At 38.5% G+C, this 20531-nt stretch overlaps 1 protein-coding gene across 4 annotated transcripts in view; it reads right to left on the bottom strand.

The window, feature by feature from the left end:
• Positions 1–5066: 5066 nt before the first annotated feature.
• LOC5568816 (protein son of sevenless) overlaps positions 5067–20531 on the bottom strand; it is a 44858-nt gene continuing 29393 nt past the window's right edge. For 2 of the 4 annotated variants that reach the window (XM_021845635.1, XM_021845636.1), the window contains 9 exons: positions 18457–18924; positions 18278–18394; positions 17528–18212; positions 17008–17413; positions 7050–7467; positions 6828–6974; positions 6383–6756; positions 5916–6004; positions 5067–5857 (listed from right to left, as the gene is read on the bottom strand). In XM_021845635.1, coding sequence (XP_021701327.1) covers positions 5823–5857; positions 5916–6004; positions 6383–6756; positions 6828–6974; positions 7050–7467; positions 17008–17413; positions 17528–18212; positions 18278–18394; positions 18457–18924 — 2739 coding nt within the window. In that variant the 3' untranslated portion in view covers positions 5067–5822. Of the gene's footprint in view, positions 5858–5915; positions 6005–6382; positions 6757–6827; positions 6975–7049; positions 7468–17007; positions 18213–18277; positions 18395–18456; positions 18925–20531 lie in introns of all 4 variants that reach the window. The other 2 variants (XM_021845633.1, XM_021845634.1) reach the window with 1 other exon arrangement.

Here is a 20531-nt window from a genome sequence, read left to right as displayed (position 1 = left end):
TACTGCAAAACACGTGTGAGGGTTTGGGCGAACCTATTGCCCGAATGATTGAGGTACTGAACCCCAGATTTCTGTCAGTGTCATTTGTAGAATTATTGCATCAATATCGACATAGGGGAAGATGCTCATAAATTTCTATCGCTACCCGTTTCTTCGTATCGTTGTTTAAACATATTGTTAAGTGAAAGGAAAAAAATACAATGATGACTGCAATTTCCATGTTATGATCGAAATAAAACCACCCTTGCATGGGAACTGATTTCGGAAAAATGAAAATACGACTGTTGTTTCTTTTCACAATTGTTTAAACATTTATGTTTTTTCTGCTGTTTTGAATTTATTATTTCTGTCCCGCTTTTTTTACATAAATCCATATATGCATCATACAACGATGATAAAGGTAATCCTTCGACTCATTTACTCACTTGTATATTATCTGCATCTAACTTTTACTCTTGCTCATGTTTGTTCTCACAGCTTTACGTTTGCATTCTTTCTTTCTGTCTTGTTGTTTCCCTATTAAGTTTGCACTCTTCCTGTTCTGTCTTGCTTGGCTAACAACATAGTTTTTTTTTCTTCAAACACTGGTTTTGATATATGTACATTGTTACATTCACGTTTTTTTTGTTTAATTTTTGCAGTTATAATAATATATAATTTCCTCTGATTTCTTCTATGCTTTATCGCTTCTCTGTTTATACTTATCTCTGCTTTAAATCAATCACATTTCTTTTCTATATATATTGTATCAATCTATTTTTTCATTATTTTTTTTGCGCTTTGTTGTATTATATACTTACAGTAACATTTATTGTTTATGCTCTTTACTTGCATTTGTATTATACCTGCGTGTACATTCGCTGCAAAACGTTCTACATTTCTTGCTTTTATCTATACTTTTTCGTTTTGTTTCATTTATCACTCTCTCTCTCTCTCACCATCTGCACACGCTACTATTCGAATCTTCGGAAAATATATCACACTGAATCTCTCTTTCTCACCGTCCTCCGCGCACACAACTTTGAACGACTTCGACCTATGCCCACTTATAACGAGTTGTGTGTATGCTTATTCGTTTTGATTACCAAAACATAAACTAAGTGGTCGGAGCTTCCAGCAGCCCCGTGAAACACGCATTACAGTTGGTTTCATCAATATTTAACGATTAGTTCTGTTTTTTTTATTCTGTCGCATTATTTAACGATGGTTGCGGTTAACAATTTGCATTTCCTGTCTTCGGTGTTGTGCGAACTTTGAATACTGACAATTGCTTCCGACGGCTATCTGATCTTGCCTATTTGCCTACCATTCTGATCCTGATCCCATTAGTGGATTTATGAATGTGGGTAGTTTTCGGAAATTATAGCGATTTTGTATTGATGGAAGGGATAGGGCTAGTTTTTAATCGAAATTTGAACTTAAACTTTGTATAAAGTATGTCAGTCCAATTTCAACTTGTTAGGAAGGGTTTTTGAAGTAATTATTCGATTACTTTTTCAAATCGACGTAAGTAACTTTCATACGGTTTTGAGAAAATTAATTAGGAAGAATTACAGCATGTCTCCTAAAACTGTTTTAAAATAATTCTTTTCACCATTTTTTCGCCCTGTAGATCGCTTATATTTTGCGTATAACTAGCTCGCGTTCAATAACTAAGTAGTTTCTATTATTTCCCACAAAATGATAAGCCGTTTCAATCAGTTACTTACGACGTTTTTGTACCAAAGTAAAATCGTGTTTTGTTTTGATTCGTGGTTAAGCGGTACATACAAAGGAGCGGTGAAAGTATCGGTTAGGTTGCGAATGTTGAGAATCTTACTTACGCCGTTTTATAATTCCGGAAATTAAACATTCTAAAAGTAAAATATTGAGTTGGTTTAGAGCGGAACGTGTAGAATTTCGTCTGCGAAACACGTAGGACCGATAAAGTAAATTTATCTACTTTTCTGACTTGAGACTGTTTGAATAAGTTTTCGATATTAGGCTTTTAATTTGAAACAATGTGCTTTGTAAAGTAGTGCTACTTATTGCAAAGTTTAAGTCAATTTTACCGAGGAAAACCTTCATACCAAAGTAAACCGTGGAGATGCCCAAGTAGTACTTTATTATATCTAAGGGCTTCCAAATAAGGGTCGTTTATGGTCAAATATAAGGAATCTATTAACTTGCTTGTGTTGCAAAAAATCATTGGTTCAGATGTTTTTGAAATTGTATCCAAAGAAAATTCCTTGTATAATTTTGGCTTGCTCCTTAAAAGATATTGCCAGATTTTTTCTTGGTAATTCTGTGGCGAAATATCAAGGGGAATTCTAACGTCAATATTTCGACGAGAAATTCGGAATTCTTCATTGTTTTTACTCAAACTATTGGCGGAATCTAATCAGCATGTTTTTTATGAGAATTTTGACTGATAGTGTTAATTGAGTTTATGAACAGCATCATTGACCTATCATTGGCATCCAAAGGCTGTATATCGTATAAATGTAATTAGTCAAACTAATAATTCGTCTTCGTATGTCAAGATATAATTTCAAGAGAAGCGCAGCATTGGCTTAGACTGCCGATAAATCGTGAATTTTTGGCGAAATGTTTAACGAATTCTTTTAACGGTCGTTAGTCTACTCCTAAGATGTTCATCTGCAAGTCTCTTGAAACATTCAAACCATATGATGCTTAGTGGATACTTATCATATATTTGGACAATTTGCTGGTGAGAACTTCACTGGTTTCGGTGTACGTCATGCGGATACCCGAAGAAATCTTTCAAATTTATTAAAATATTTTGCAATCATTCTTTAAGAAGTCATCGTACTCCAGGGAATACACGCGACAAGCTATTTTATTGACAAATTCGAACAGAGTCGTGGCCTCAAAAAGGTTAGGAACCACTTCCCTGTTCTGCATTCTGCAGTTTGAACTCTGTAACGTTGCTCTTGAATGATCGTGCACACACAATTCCATAGAAAAATTCAAAAATTATAAAACTCGCCATACGTTTTTTAGCGTTGCTGAAGATGCCCTAAGAGCTCTGCAGATGTCCTTTCTTCTGGTACAAAATGGCTCCAGATATATCAGCTGTTCAGACATCGACTCTTGTAATTTGGTAGGTGAAACGGAATTTTCCATCTCCAGAGTAGTCTTTATTATTATTATTATTATTTGTATTTGATCCATCTGACATAAAATTTGTCTTCATGAATATAAGTAAAACTAACAAACAAAACGAGCAACAAACGACAACATTACACGAAATGCGCACTTAACTATGTCTAAAGCGTTCAGCCAATCGATTACGAAGCGTTGTCATAGTGATGTTAAAATCGAAGAGATGGTAAATTTCGTTGCCATACATCTAGTTGGGTCATGCTATCCGTATAGTATTCTGCCGAGACTGACAAAATTCCATCTCTCGAAACGATGTCATTGAAGTGGTAGTTGAACGTGAGTTCCTCGTCTAACCTAACGCCCAAATCACGGACACGTTGTAGTCGTTCAAGCGCTGCACCAAATACAGTGAAACCTCCATGAGTCGATATTGAAGGGACCATCGACTCATGGAACAGCAATCCTTTGGAAAGCTGTTTGAAGGGACCATCATAGTAACCATGAAATTTTGTTTCCAGTATGGTTCCATGAGTCGATATCGAGTCATGGAACATCGACTCATGGAGGGATCATTGTAGCGTGTATTGGAAACGAATTTTGTTCCGCTTTCGGTTAAACGATATAACTTGGCATTTTTCAATGCTCAACGTCATGCAGTTTCATATTGGCAGTCATCCAAGGAGTTGACGATCGTGTAGACTTTGGTATCCCAAGGCCCAAAGGCCCAAGATTGCTCCCTTGTAGCACTCCGGATAAATTCGTGAATGAGCTCGACTCACTAGAGTCTATTTTTACGCATAACGTTCGGTTGGTCAGATATCATTTGAACCATTCGATGAAGCTATCGGATATGCCACATTTGCGAAGTTTTTGTAGAAGGATTCCGTGGTCAACACGATCAAACGCATCCACCTGTTTACCAGCATCGATCGCTCGTATACATTGCGTTGAAAACTCAACGAGGTTAGCAGCGATCGACCTTTTCGGGAAGTAACCATGCTGATCACTGGAGATGTAATGTTTGCAGCTATTGAATAAGGAGTCGTTGATGATAACATCGAATACCTTTGAGCAGACACATAGAGAAGTAATTGTGCTTATTCTGCGCGGCGTGTGAGGTGACACGAGTCGAATGAGGTGACAATTGTCGACTCGCTCCCATTTGATTAGCATTAGTAGTTTCACGTCACCCGAGGTGAGAGCGACTTTTCTCGACTCACACGCCGCGCAGAATAAGCACAAATACCACGGTAGTTACTCACGCAACGTTTGTCAATTTTTTAAGAATTTCGAACGACATTTTCCAATTTCGTGGAAATAATCGGCATCCAAGTGGACGATTGAACAGCTTCACCAAAGGTTCAAGCAACGCTGAGCATCTTTTAAGTAGCGCTGGTGGAATTTTGTCTGGTCCAGGAGTGTAGGAAGACTTCAGCTTGGTTATCGCTCTTGCTACTTCTCGTTCAGAGATTTTAAACATTTCATAGCTGAAGACATCACGAGTAGTATCATCCAATGCAACATGAACTTGCGATATCGCAGCAACGAAATTGTTGAAAGCAAGTTGGAACTGTGCCGCAAAGAGTTCGCATTTATCGCTGGCGCAGTCGGCTGACTGTTCGTCTAGGTACATAGATGTCGGTAGGCCGTTTTCTTTCCTTTTCGAATTTATGAACGACCAACATTGTTTTGGGTTCGTACGGAGGTTCTATTCAGTCCTTCGTTTATAGCGAGCATACAGTAAAGCATTATAATGCCTATTGTAATAGCACCGAAGTGCAGCAGAACGTCGGCGCCTAAGCAGATGTAATTGACTGTTAGAAAAAGTCTTGTTTTTAACGCAAACTGATCAAAATTTTTAAATTGGTCAACCAAATTTTAAATAGGCAACTATTTTGGAGTTTTTCATGTATGTACGAACCAGAGATTGTGGTTTTCAGTAAAGATTGAACCCACTAAGATACATGTGGAAAAGGCGCTATATTCATATTTTCAATTAATCGCAACGCTTTACTCCCATGGATAAATTACTTTGTTACGTTTGGCGGCGAATTGATACAACAGTTGAAAAAAAGGTACACGAATGGTTAATAGGTAGGCGAAGGCTAACTCAGATCATATCCTGACTATGTCCAATCTACGTCATTCCAGCTAAATAGTAATTTAAGCAAATATAGGAACACGATACAGTTGCGTCAAATTTTTTTTTTTTTCGTTTCGGTACTGGAGATGGCCTCATATGTGTAAGAAAATTACGGAATCTATATGTTTTTCTTTATGTTTTCAACGCGAGAAGCTGAAAAAAATCTCAATCTACCCTCTAACTATGGCACTTTATTATTTGTTTTGTATACTTTCCTCCTCGCTATCGGCTCTGCTCTAACATAAAGCGTAACAAGACCTACGCACTCTGTTTTGAAATAAAATGATAAAATTCGTCAAACTTGTAAAATATAACCGTTATAATAATTATAACATATCTAGGTGCTTGCAGTTGCAGGTTTACTTTTGTGTTGTCCTTCACGTCTCCCACTTAGAATCAAGCATTTCAACAACAAACCCATGCCCTAGCTTCTCATTCGCGATCGCAGATGTCGTCCATCCGTTTGGCTGTGACGAATGCCGGATGTTCAAGTTTACATTGATCACCACCCCAACGCACACATCGATTTACCATTTTACCGTAAGAAATGCCGCCCGCAACCTTTCCCGTTTGGTCAGTTTGTGCTCGGATAGGGGAACATTGTTCGATCTGTTGACGAGAGAAGTAGAGTTAACATGATCGCTGCAGTTTCAACTGAATAACTCACCTGAATGTGATGACAGATTGGTTTGCTTTGGCTTCGGAGGTAATTTAGGTGTGGTTTCTCCGGGTGAAAATCTCGGCGATATATTCGTACTGTAATGGCAGAAGAGTGAAGAAGGAAAGCTTTACTAAGAGGTTCAACATTCTGGTTCTTCAATTTGGTGAGATATCCACAGTCATTATCTGAATGTTTTAATTACCAAATGATACGCATTTTTGCATTCGAGCACAAAGCACAGAGCAGAATTTTCAAAAAAGAAGGAGAGGAGACACTTCTACTATATCGAAATTCGCACTCTACTGCTTTCGGTACATGGGTTTGCTTTAAATTCCGTGCCCTTATCATACTACCAGATGTAAATGTTATATGAATCGAATGATATAGGTATCTGTTTGTTGTCTGCCCGCTGAAGTACCATTGCAATGGTTCTCCATTTCCAGCAAAAAACAGTTGAACAAGTTCAAACTTACCTAGGCCGTCGACCGCAAACTGCGGGTTGTTGCTGCTGCTGTTGCGATACGGGTGAGTTTTGAACTGATTTGTTCTTCGCTCCACATGGCGGTGGTGGTGCGCTAGATGAGGATAAGCTGACTGGTCCACTACTCGCCGTACTTCCACCGCCGACCACACCCCCCACTGTACTGGAAAGTCCGGATAGCGACGGCGATGCGGTAATGTTGGACACTTTCTCCTTCGATGCCCGATCCATGGCGGAGTTTCGTCGCATCATGATCGTGCTGGTATGCGGTAGCATGAGTAGCCGCTGTTCGCTCATGTTGTGCTGGTTCAAGTTGTCGCGGGTCAGCGTCGACGACGAGGATGATGAAGACGGAGATTCGTCCTTCTGTTTTGGGAAGAAATAGAGATACAGTTAGATGTTGGGGAAATATTTTGACGCAGGGCCAAATTACTCACCGGTAATACATTAACGAGGTTGCAGCTGTCACAAGCTCCTACGCTGTGTAACAGCTGATGCTGTTGCTGGACATTCCCGCATATCTGATGCGACGGATTGTGGATACGTGGTGGTACCGGAGGTGGACTAATATCTCTCGGAGGAAGCTGAAACCAGGGAGAGAATGTCAATTAGAATAGGTAAAATATGATGAAGTCTGTAATCAGTGAAAGAATGCTTACCTTGGGTGCATCCGGTGCTTGCCGCACCTGCGAAGATTGTGACGACTCCCCGGAGGACTCTTTTCGTTTAACCCTAGGAGGTAGAGGAGGTGGCATAGGAGGAGGAATATTGTGTGTATTTGGTACGTTAACGTGCGGTGAGTGGGGCGGGCCCAAGTCGTTGCTCGCCGCCGTAGTGTTGAGGATCATCGAATCGGCCGTCGTCGATGAGTTATTGTACGTCGTCTGGTACACCGAGGACGTCGACGAAACCGAGGTGGACAGCGTCGGCGAGATGGCACAGTTGTTGAAATCCATCGTAGACGCCGTGCCACCGTGAATGGGATGCATCTGCGGGCTCGAGGGGAAAATCGGCGAATTGTCACACGACGAGCGGTTGCCCGCGCTGCTCGCCGTCGTAAAATCACAGTTTTGATTCCTGAGGGAGAAGAGATTTGATAATCACATATAACATAATTATGTCATTTATGGGTCTTTTATGTGAATTTGTGATGGACTCTAATTAGTTCTAGTTCTTCTAACAATTATAATTTACGGGGCTGGAAGCGACTGAATGTTCTAGAAATAGGTACTTTTAAGACCTCATGCCTGAACCAACAAATCAAACAGGAACCAAGAAAACAAAAAAAAAAAATCAAACGGAATCATGAGGATATATCAAAGAATGGGACAAAGCATTTCACTAAGGATTAGGAGTTCGCTCAAAATTTATTTCAGGTATCATTCTTCAAGATTCGTTTCATGAAACTCTGCAGAGATTTTTTACAAACTTCCTAAGTAATTGATACCTACAGAATTTAGAAGGATTCAACCTATTTTTTTCTGCCAGAAATTAATCCAGAGATCCCATCAGATTCTTTTTTCAAATATTTCAAAAGAACGTCGTATGTTTTTCAGGAATCCAACCAGTATTATTCCACCGATTTCTCTAGGGTCTATGATTTTACAAAGATTTTCTTGGACATCTTTAAGAATTCAACCAACAATTTCACCACAGATGCCTCTAGGAATACAACAGAAATTAATTAGGATTGCTGTGAAATTTAATTTAGGGGAATTTACATATTTCCGTCAGTCTAAGAGAATGCCGCGCTTCTATTGCAATGGATCATTGAAGATAGTTTTTGTCAGTGCTCACCGTATCAAAACAAAGGCGCCACTGTATATGGGATTTAACATTCTGTCAAACACACAAGGCTACGGTGGCGCTATCTATGCTTTCCATAGCGGCCATTTTGGTTAGCGGGATTTGGGGCAAGTGTGCCACCTTAAGCAAATTGTTCTCTAACTTTGTCTAAAGCTTAAAAAACCCACCAATTCAGCCTCGTGGTGTTAGTTTCACGCCTTCCCATAAGCAATATGCCATTTAAAAAGAAAATAATTTCAAAAAGTATTAGTTTTGGAGCTCCTCAAATATCATCCAAAATAACCTGATTTTCAACGCTATGAGGGCAAGTTATCCACCCTTATGGAGCAAGACGGCCACCGAATGAACATTCATGTAATTCTACTTGCAATGAAATTTTCTTTGTTTCCTGTTAATATTGCCAACAAAGCAGAGCCTAATTGATAATTTAAAAAATATTTTTATGTTTACCGTCATGAGCGGATGCTTTATAACAAGGTTCCTTACACGCGGAACTCTCTACTAGTCAATTCGAAAAACTATAACACAGTTCGACAAAAAAAGTCGTTCTGAATGCACAGAGATCGGACACCATGGGCTTGAAAGTATAAAAATAAACAAAAATAATGGCGTTTTCAGAATTCTCGTGTCTGCCCCAGGTCATTTTTGCATTTTTTATTAAAATATCTAATTTCATCAATAACCGGACACAGTGTTTGGAAGACTCATACAAAAAACGTGACAAAGGGGTGGGAGGTAAAAAAACGTTGAAATTTAGCGTGACATAATTTGTGTACCATCCCATACTTTGAAGCCGTCCATAAATTGCGTTTTCATTTTAGGGGGAGGGGGGGGGGGGCAGGGTGTCTGTTCAAAGGTTACGGTTCATATAAATAAAAATAAAAATTTGAAGAGTTGACCACAAGGGAAAGCGGGATGAAATTACCTTTACGAACTTTTCACTTATTTCTATCAAATTATTTGCTAGTGTGATGGGGCTATATCATCTTCGCTTCATTTCTCATATATGAACAGATCAATATCATTACATCATTTGGTTATAATTGTTGTAATGTCTTCTTCTTCTTCTTTCTGGCACTACGTCCCAACTTCTCAGCTTAGTGTTCTTATGAGCACTTCCACAGTTATTAACTGAGAGCTTCCTGTGCCAAATGACCATTTTTGCATGTGTATATCGTGTGGCAGGTACGAAGATACTCTATGCCCTGGGAAGTCGAGAAAATTTACTTTACGAAAAAATCCTCGACCGGTGGGATTCGAACCCACGACCCTCAGCTTGGTATTTCTGAATAGCTGCGCGTTTACCGCTACGGCTATCTGGGCCCCTATGTTGTAATGTCATTGTGGCCTTTTAATTGTTATTGAGCATTTAAGCATTTTTACATATATAAAATATATACATTTTAAAAACGAATTCATTTATTGTTCACGGAGATCTACAATTCCTTGAGATAACATTAGAGTTTGTTTGCAGTTACATTATCTTCTGCTTAATTTTTTATACTCTTGCTACAATTAAATCAGAATTTCAGATTGAGAAAAATAAAATGGCATATATGTTTTATGATACTTTTGCTTAACTTTTTTTTTACATGTATTGAACAACAAAATATCTAGTTTTGATTGGTGATTGACTTTAATGTTCTTCTGGATCTTTTTGTCGGACTGATCCCCAACAATATGGGAATATGCATTGCATTGACGTTATTTTTCCCTTCAAACCGTTGTTCGAAGTCATTAAAATCTTGATGTGCTCGCTCGCCCTGCTCGTCTGAAAAACTTCCAAGGTTTGAAGAAAATCTTTCAAGTTGACAAATCAGAGAATGCATTCTCAATGTAACATTAATGTTAAGCTTATTATAGCTAGCCATCATGTTATTTCTAAGTTTTTTTGTAATTGTTAGCTCTATAGTTCCCCTGAAAACCAGCAAAAACATGATTCAAATTTTAGTTAGCAGATTTTCCATCAATTGTCAATATATTATCAAAAACAGTGCTTTTGAATATATCTCGAATTTCAGGCCCATCGAATACGCTCATCCCCTGTCCTTTGGTTCAGAAAGGGGTATGGGCGCGTTCTGCCAACTCGGTCGAGGCAGATTTCTTGTGTGAACAAGTTACAACATGGACGTTCTAAAGTGCCAGAATGAAGTGTAGTGCTTGTGAGGAGCACTTGAAGATGGGATGGAAGGTCATTACTTCGCGTTCAAGGTGCTTTACTTCTGCTTATCTAAACAGTTATATACAATAACCGACCCTTAGCTTAACTATCTAAATTAACAGTTGCAAATACAATAATCGTTCTGAGCTTACTAACATGTCGTCGCGTTAATTTCATTATGATGATCTTTCATCTACATCCGTCGAACCATTCTGAATGGCCGTTGTGAGAATATCACCAAGAACTTCTCACATGCAATAAAGCTGAATTGTCCTACATTGAAACTTCAAGGTTTTCGCTCCTTCGGATTCATTTTTTATTGTTTATCATTAGTTTCAGGGATTGTTATCGTGGGAATCCAAAGAGCGAATTTTGTTTGACTTCAATGTAGGCCAATACTGCAATAAAGCATGTAACAATCACTAACATTCCTTTTCTCTTTATCCTTGTTTTCATATCTAACCCGTCATAATATGAGGAACAATTTAACGGAGACGACGAACATCCCTTATCATGGCAGCGTAATGGCCGAAAAAAAGATGAGTATAAAGTTTTTATAATCATTCTTATTACTAATTGAAAGGTAAATCAGATTATCGTATTATTTAACTAATAACACATTTGTTCCACAGAGCGATTTACAAAACACCACACAAAATCCCTCCATCCCCAAATCCTTGGGCAAAACACTTCACTACCGCTATATGTATGACTGATTCATTTTCTTTCGATCTTGCATAATTCATACGTGTAGTGGAAGTCTAGAGTAGAAGCAAAACTTAAAGAACCTTCTGGTCAAAGATGTTGCGTTGCCTACTTCCCATACTTCAAAATCCCCGGTGTATTATGGAAGGTATGAGTTTTTAAACTTGTGCTGGAGACTTGGACCCTGACCCCCTTGTACATCAATAAAATAAAATTTCAGGCCCATCGAATACGCTCATCTTAACTTTAGAATTTTGAGTTTTTTTCTCCCTCAATCTGGAACCCAACAATTCAGATAAGTTTGAAGACAAATTTAGATCCCGGGTTAAATCATCAAAGGTAGCTTGATTAACCAAGTCGGGATCATCAGCATGATCCGCCGTCGTAGACGGTTGTGGATGATATGATAAACTTGTTGTAGGCGTCGAGTCTATTAGCGGTAACTCATCCTCGTGGATATCAGGACAAGCAGTTTCCTCATCCTCAGCATCAATCTCGTCAGATTTCATTACAAATTGATCATAAGTATTGTTTGTTTGAAATAGCTCCAATTTCAGCATTTTTTATCGTTCAGTGTTTAATACCCAGAACAAAGCAGTTTACGGGCACCATATCGAAAGGATATTCATAAGAAGGTATAGTTATCACACAAGCATAGGATTAATTAAATCTAGTTAAAAGTCCGTTGATCTGTCAGGGAACATTCATAAACCACTGTATATGCACTTTTTTTGGAAATCAAGATCCTTCTCCTCCGTTGTGGCCTTTTGCTCATATATAAATTAAAAACCGGCCACGTGATTTATGGAGAGTCCCTTGATCTAAAAAAATCTATATTTTAAACATGAAACATAATAGCCTGCAAGAACCCTCCATAAACCACGTGGTTAAATTTTTGGTATTTTTCATTCCCTTCCCCTTGTGGTCAACTCTTAAAATTTTTATTTTTATTTATATGAACCGTAACCTGTTCAAAGATCCTGCCCCCTAAAATGAACACGTAATTTATGGACGGCTTCAGAATATGGTCAAAGGGTTATTCATAAACCACGATATATAGCTGGTGGATTGTAATATCACTAAAATCGCTTATTACAACCATTTATAACAAATTTTCCATAATTTGCCATACGTTTAAAATGGGGTGGGTACAAATAAAGGGGGAGGGGGGGTCCATGCAAATCATAGTACAACTCTTCATATTGAATTTCAAGTTTAAAACATAATATGGCTCCTGAATTCTGCTGTCCTGAAAATAAAACACTGTGTCGGGTTATTCATTAAATTACATATTTTAATAAAAAATGCAAAATGTTCAAGTATATTTTAAAAATAACCTGGGGCAGACACGAGAATTCTAAAAACGCCATTATTTTTATACTTTCAAGCCCGGGGTGTCCGGTCTCTGTGCATTCAGAACGACTTTTTTTTTGTTGAACTGTGTAATCTTTATTTTAGTCTCCATTCAATACGATATATTAATTACTCTTTCATTACGGGGGATCTGTATAATATTACACTAGATCAGCACTAAATAACAGTAACATATTGATGAAAATAAGTAAAATGGTTCTTAAAACGCACGTGAAAAATAGATCATTTTTCGTCATATTTTGACTATTGTATTATGAACTAAAAGGGAACATATTGTTAAGTTCAAATAAAAAATATAGTTTGTAGTTTTTATAAAAATCAGGGGTGACACACTTGCCCCAAATCCCGCTATTTTAATGATCCGTTGTCTCTGGCATACGCAGATATTATTTGTTTGCCTGTTTACAAATTGTGCGCTAGCTAATCCTTTATCGATTCACATCGACAGAATTGTCTTGGAATTGTGTCAGGGTGATGCTAACAGTGCAAAGAATCATCTGAATGTATTCGTTGGACTATTTTGATAGAAACATATAGTGAATGGATCATTGAAGGTAGTTTTTGTCAGTGCTCACCGCATCAAAACAAAGGCGCCACTGTATATGGGATTTAACATTGTGACAGTATTGCTGTTATGTCAAACACACAAGGCTACGGTGGCGCTATCTAAGCTTTCCATAGCGGCCGTTTTGGTTATTTTAATGATCCATTGAACGTTTAATTTTTGGTTGCCAATAATAGTCAAATGGTGCTAAAGCCGTAAATCACCCTATTAAAGATTTCAACAAGCGATTTCTGTAGGAATACCTTCAGGAAATACTTCGAAGATTCCTCATAAGGTTTCTTCAGGAATTTCTCCAGAGACGGTGCAAAACCACTTGGGCACTTCCATGTTTCACTTTGGTATGTTTTTTTTTCGGCCGAATCGTCTAAAACTTAAGAGAAGCGCTTCAGTACGACGCATATTGTGGCCAAATGTGAGCTCTGTAACTTTCAAAAAAACCACTGTCCTAGTGAATCAAAAATTCCAAGAATAGGATCCGGCTCCCTATGTCTGCACGAAATTTTCAAATGCATTTCTCATAAATTCCAGGAAACATCCAGAAAGTATTTCAAAAGGAAACCCTAGAGTAAAATCTGATGAATTTGTATAAAAAAAATCCTGATGAACCTCGTATCCCTGGAATAAATGCTTGAGGGATTTTCTAGAACAATATCTCTGGTAATTATAAGAAAAAAAAAAAAAAAATTCGCCTAATATACTGCAGCATTTTCTGAAAGAATTCCTTGTAAAACATAGGGCGAAACCCGCGAATAATTTGAGATCGGAGGATAAATTAGAACAATTAATTTCGTATTTCCTGGTTTTGAAAACCTTAACCCTCTAATACCCAGGCGGGACGGGGTACACTTTGGAATTTTGTGTATTTTTTCGTAGCTCGGAAATAAAAATGATTTCATTTTTGGCCTAAACCTTGACTCATAACACGCATATAAGAAAAGTTTTTTATGATTTTTGAAACTTTTTTGTATTATTAAAAATTGTTTGAAAAATTGTATTCTTGTATAACCTACAAATGCCTGGGATTCATTTAACGTGTATTATAAAAAATCGTACCTTTTAAATTTTTCTACGATCAACCTATCACAGAAGAAGAGCCTGATGGTATTGAAATGATTTCAAATCTGTTTTTCCGTTAGTTACACGGAAAATAAAAAATGTTCCAGAAAAAAATTAAAAAATTCATATTTTCAAAAGTATAGTAAAAACTCAAATTTTTATTATTGTCAAAAATCAGTAACCAGAAGAGGCATCAAGAAAAAATTAAAAAGGATAGGGGTGTTCAAAAATAAAAATATTAAAAATCAAAAACCAAAATTCATGAATTTGCGAGAAAAAATAAATCATTGCCCAAACCGTGTTTAGAATGATTTTTGATAACGAAAAATAATATTTAGATCGAAAACAAAAATTTGGGTATTAGAGGGTTAAATGTATACTAATCTATGGATATTTTACTTGATAAATTGGAAGTACTGCATCAGAAATTCCTGAATGAATATATTCTTCACGAATACTTAAAAAGTTTATTGGTTTTACAGTCTCTTCCTGAAGGATGTTTTCAAAAAGATTCTTTCAGAATTTATTCGAGAAAGTCCTAATATCATCATCAATTTACCTTTTACTTCCTTTAAGATTCCTTTGTAGAACATAATAAAGGATAAAACCAGAAATTTCTCAGAGATACATACAAATTTTTTCTTAAAATTGTAGTTTAGGATTTCAACCAGGAATATTTCCAAGATATCTCTAAGGATACTTTCAAAAAGTACACCAGAGATTCTTTACTCCAGGAATTCGTCCAGAAATTTCCCAAGAAAGTCTTCGAAAAATGTCTCCATGCGTTCTCACAGGGAAATATAAAGGCGATTGTGTTGTAGAAATTTCACTAAAATCCGGGTATTCCTAAGAAAAAATCTGAAGTAAAGTCTGATAAAACTTGTGTATGTTTAAAAGTCACTCTAAGATAGTTGATATAAAATCAAATGAATTTCTCGATAATATCTAGCATGATTTTATAAAGGAATTTATTGAAAAACATTGAACTCTACAATATTATGTCAAATAGCTGTTGTAGTGCTCTAAATTTGCAGTTGTAGCGAGAACTTCTGCAGGAATGTTTGCAAGATTTCCTAGAGTAACAACTGAAATAAATGATAGAATAATAAGTGGGACAATATCTGAAGAAATTCTTGGGATGATGATCTCTGAGAATTTTCAGAGTAATCCCTATGGAAATTACTGGAGGCAGTACCCAGACAACCAGAAATCGCATGAAAGTTCACGTTAAAACTCGTTTATTCATACTAATTACATCAAACCCGCAAAGCACCGTGGATAAACTCGTCAGATTGATGAGTTTCCTCGCATAAAACACTTTTTTTCTGAGTTCATTTGTACATTTTGTTTCATCCCGTACACTTGTACAAAGTAAGTCGAATCAATTCGTAGCAGCTGTCAAATCAACATTTGTTATCATAAGTTAAGTCGCATAAGATAACAGGTTAGTTCGAGAGAATATTTATACACTCGCATTGTATGTTATTAATCATCACATAATATATGCACGCATTTCGCCTCCACTTTTGTACGTAGAAGGCCTTTTCGCGACATCTTATGAGTGAAATTTTGCACGTACAAAGCCTCCAGGTGATTTCGTTATGCGTACCTTTTGGTTGTATGGGTAGCGTTGGTTCCGGAAGGAGCTTGAGCTTGATTGGCCGCCTGTGGTTGCTACTCCAGTATCGCCAGATCAGCAGCACTTACACAAGGAATCAAGCAGAAGATCGCTTGGGATTAACAGACACCCTCAGTGAATAATTGCTAGTTTAGGCAACAATGGCGGCTGCCACGTCAGAATGCTGACCAATGAGGGGAAGGGGGAGGAATGTTGCATTTGAAAACTGTCCCAAAATAGACCGGATATATCCCTGTATCTACGCCAGCTCATGCAAGAAGGTATAGGGGTAAGCTGTATTTTTTTGCTTTTGATTAGCAGTGTGATAAATTAAGAGTGGAAGATAGAAGCAAGTGGGAGATACAACTACATAGTGCGCAAAAGGGGACGGACCAGGGATGGAACCCACGACCTTCTACGTAAGAAGCAGAAGCGGTAGCCATTAGACCATAAATCCCATATTCTGGAAGGATCTCCGGAAGGAGTCTAATTGTATTCCAGAAAAATCTCTGAAGAATAGAAGCACTCTTAAAGCAATTATCTCTGAAGAATAAAACCATTCCTCAAGCTTTTTTTTTTATAAATCTGAAAAGAAATAGAATAATCCCGTAGGACCCTGTAGAACTATATAGTAATCTCTGAGGTTTTCTCAGGAGTCTTTAGAATTTTGCATTAGATTTCACTGCAAGCAGAATAAGGAAAAAAGTGACTTAAGTTGCCATTTTGGTTAAAATAAAAACTTTAGGAATCTTTCATTAAAAATAGACATGCTAAGGCTCTAAGATCAAAGACCTACCAAACCTCTTCCTGGAATTCCTGGACGAATTTTTAGAGCAATTCCTCGGATAAACTGTAGATTAATTCTAATAACAAATAAAATCGGGATAGAAACTCCTGCAAGTATTTTTGTAGGGTTTTCTGGAAAAACACCTTACATTTTTTGAAGTCCTGGAAAAAAACCTTTGTGAATTTTCTTAGAAGTCCTGTAAGAATCTTTGGAAGATTTCAGTAACTGGAGAAATTGGTGGAAGAGTTCTTGGGCCATCCAAAAGCAATCTTTTGAGAAATCATTTAACAATTCGTGACCTTTTGCTAGAGTAATCTGAAAATAAATTGCAGAAGAACCTGTGAAAAGTTTTTCTGAATCCTCTAAAATTTTACAGTAGGATTCACTGGAAGCAGAATGATGAAGAACATGACCTATAAGCATTTTAATTAAAAAGAGACGTTAGACAGCATCTATCAGAAATAAAGACATGGATAACAAAAGTGATCAAGTCTCTAAAAATAAAACCCACTTCCAGTCCTGTCTGAATTAAACCACATACTTACTTTCCAATGTTGGATGAACTAATCCTAAAGTTACAGCTAGTTGCTAGCGGTGATGTCGGTAGTCCGGAAGTGTTGTAGCAAAACTCGGTTGCCCCACCTCCATGGTTCCGTAAGGGTGGCGGTCCCGGCGGGTATACCGGCTTGTCAGTGCGTGGACTAATCGCAGGTGGAATGTCGGCAGCACCGGACGATGCTGGTGCTGGTGATGCAGTAACCGTTGTTCCCACGGCAGTCACGGTCGAGGACGAGCTGGCCGATGGCGAAGACATCGTCGTACACGGCGAGATGGCTGTACCGGTGTTGGGTTGAGGAACGGCTGAACCCTCACTTAGCGAAACAATACTAGCGGCGTTGGTTGCAGACGAGCTGCTCATGCTGAGACTTCCTCCGCCCCCTACACCAGACGCTGAAAGAATCGAATGGGGACTGTCTTCAGCACACGTATTGGCAACTACTTTGTTCTGACTAAGCAATGGCGTATGTTTAAAGCTAGCAGTAGTAGGATTATTGTTGCTGTTACCATCACTGTTCGATGCGCTCATGATTCCATAGAACGAAGAAACACTTATGCCGGAGGACGAAGACGAAAGCGCACTCATTGATGACGATGGATAGCGAGGGCTTGGAACGAGTTTACTGCCACCACCGGTATTACTGCTGGATTCGGATAAGCTACTATTGTTTAGGTTGTACTGTACTTGGGACGATAGTGAAGGGGTAAGGATAATACTATCGGAACGTCGTGGAATCTCCGGCGCCATCTGATGGTCTGCCGTTGATGCGAGATTGACCACTGACTGGGACAAGTTGTGCTGATGCCCGTGATGATTATAATGGTGATGGTTTTGCTGCTGGCCACCACCCGACTGATGGTGGCCCGGATAATATTGCATCGATCCCTGCGAATGATGCTGATAGTTGTACATTTGTTGCTGATGGTGATGGTATTGATGGTGTTGTGATGACGACGAAGAGTGAATGTTCACAGGAGCAAATATCGAATAGTCGAGCACGGAAGACGACGATGAACTGGCTGTTGGTGACTGCTGTTCCGCACCGGTATCGTTGCTGTTCCCAAGCGGCGCTTTGTTCGTAAATGGCAACGTACCCGTTAGATTCAATGACGAGTTGGCCGAACTGTTGTGTCGTCTCGAAGAAGGCTTGATGCCGGGAGACTTTAGTGAAATATCTGGCCACTTGCGTGCCTGGAACAGAAAGGTGAAAGTGAAGATCTGATAGAATTCTACAAGATTGATCATGCGATGCTTACGAATTTTAACGGTTGGCGACAATTTTTCGGCTCTATCCTTTTACTTTCCTCGTAGAGATAGTTTTGGATCTCGGTTACACTCATGCCTGTAAAAGGATCTAAATTTTCTAGAAAATGCTGCAAAATTTTAAACAATTGATTAGTATTTAAAGTAATTTTATATTGCGATCTTCACTTACCCTAATGCTAGGGTCAACTTTCAAACAGTATGGTTGATTTTGATATTGCTGTATTTCACCAGTGATTTCAGCTACACGTCTTCTCTTAGAGAAGTTAATTAGTTTCGTCTTTGGTAAAAAATCTGGATTCCCTTCCTCTATATGTAAAATATTGGTTAAATACATTCCAAAAAATGGCACACAAGGTGGATTTATTGAACGCAGCTTTTCCTGATACTTTTTGAAGTGCGAATTGTTCAGCTCCCGACACTCTGCCAGCACCCGCTGGTAGCTCTTGGGGATTTCCTCCAGCGTTAGCTTGAGCCGGTGGACGGCCGCCCCCTGGAAGGCCGACACGATCGACAGCACACCGTTGAAGTTGTTTAGATCCTGCAGAACCATCATCACCTCTATTGCACGTGATGCCATTGCCACACGTTCGTCGAAATTCTCCGCCTCGATAATTGATTTCTCAATCCAGCGGGTGAACTGAAATTATTGCAAATTATTGATTACCTAGCAACATAATATGGAAACGAGTCATTTGGCATAATGTTACTTAGCATAATGAACATTTGGCATAATTTCTAACTATGTGAAAAGTAAGGATCATTCCTAACTGCAAAAACTCCAAAAACTTGTTCCCAAAAGTCAGTGTGGCATTTGAAAAATTTCAGCTTCAATATTTCACTTGATTTTTGGAATATGTCGTCTATTATTAATTTCACCTTGATAAAACTTGGCTAGCAGTATTTCACCAATCCACTCGGACCATGGGCGCATTTCTTTCTCTACTGATGCATTTGGTTACTACACGTACCTCGCTGTACGCGTACGCACGCCTTCTTGTTCCGACCTAATTTAAAATGATCATTGTTTCAGGGTTATTATCTGAAAGTCTTACAACATGTCTTGCTCAGACCTTTCCAGGCAGGTTTACTGTTTCAGTCTGTATTGCTTCACGTTTTGCCGCGTGCCGTAATGCAGCATGGCAGCCCGGGCTTGTTTTTCTCGTTGAACTAATTGGTCCTGAAGCTTCGTTCCTCGTATCCGATAATTCTGGACAAACGTTTCAAAAGGGCACATCGACATTGGTAAACATTGGCTTTGCAAGACGCTGTTGAGCCCAATTCAACTCGATCACGCTCACCAATACCACTACCAGGAACAGCTAACGCCAATCTTTCTGAAAGTGGTGTTAGTTTGCGTAGGCGGGCTAAGAAGGGCTCAACAGCAACGTTTCTAAAAAAAGACTCAAGACCTCTTGGGCCCTTTTCAAATGTTTGTCCAGAATTATTCCGGCAGTTACATGGCCTCAGCAGTTCTCAAGAGGAACACCATTGAGCTCGTCTTCACCCTGTCCCTCAACAATCTGATTGTTTCAGTCGCGTTATATTGTTCCGAAGCGAACATACCGTACATCGTTGATGATGGATGTTGAGGTGGAGTTTGATTTGCGATTTACGATTCTGTCTGCTGTGGTGATCTTCGAATGTACCGATACGGGATTTTGTGCAGAAAATAGGTGCTACGAATGGCCAAATTATTGGAGGCGGTGAAATCTATCAGTCGTAGTTCATTCTCGTACGCCGACCGGTGAAAACTGAATCGTCCAATCGTCGGTCTAAATTCCTCCTTCTGGCAAATTGAGCGTTTAGATTATGCTTCCTTGCCATAATCAGTGTTTCCAGAGTGTGTACGTTAATTGTACTAAAGATGAAGAATCGGCCTTTAATCAACATGCAAATTCTGTCGTTGATCGGCCAACACTCGATCGCGCGCCTCTGCATATAGCCCATCAGCTTAGCTTATCTTAACTTAGACTGACTACACTATCGATGGTTGCTATTCCGTGACTGACCGAAGTCAGTGAAGTTGCACAAAGAATCAACTAGAAATTTGGCTGGGATTGATGAATTTTTAAAATATTCAATCATTATGATAATGCCTGGAATAAATGAAAAATCGGCGTAGGAGTTGTTGTAAGGTTCTTGGAAAAATGCAGAAAAGATGTTTTTTTCGAAGACTCCAGAATTAACCTTTGTAAGAGAACTCGTGTAGGATCTGTGGGAAATCATTTAGAAGTAACAACTGAA

Source organism: Aedes aegypti, chromosome 2 (genome assembly GCF_002204515.2).
Source record: "Aedes aegypti strain LVP_AGWG chromosome 2, AaegL5.0 Primary Assembly, whole genome shotgun sequence".
Taxonomy (NCBI): Eukaryota; Metazoa; Arthropoda; class Insecta; order Diptera; family Culicidae; genus Aedes; species Aedes aegypti.
Note: the sequence above shows the minus strand (reverse complement) of the source record. Positions and strands in the feature narration are given on the sequence as shown.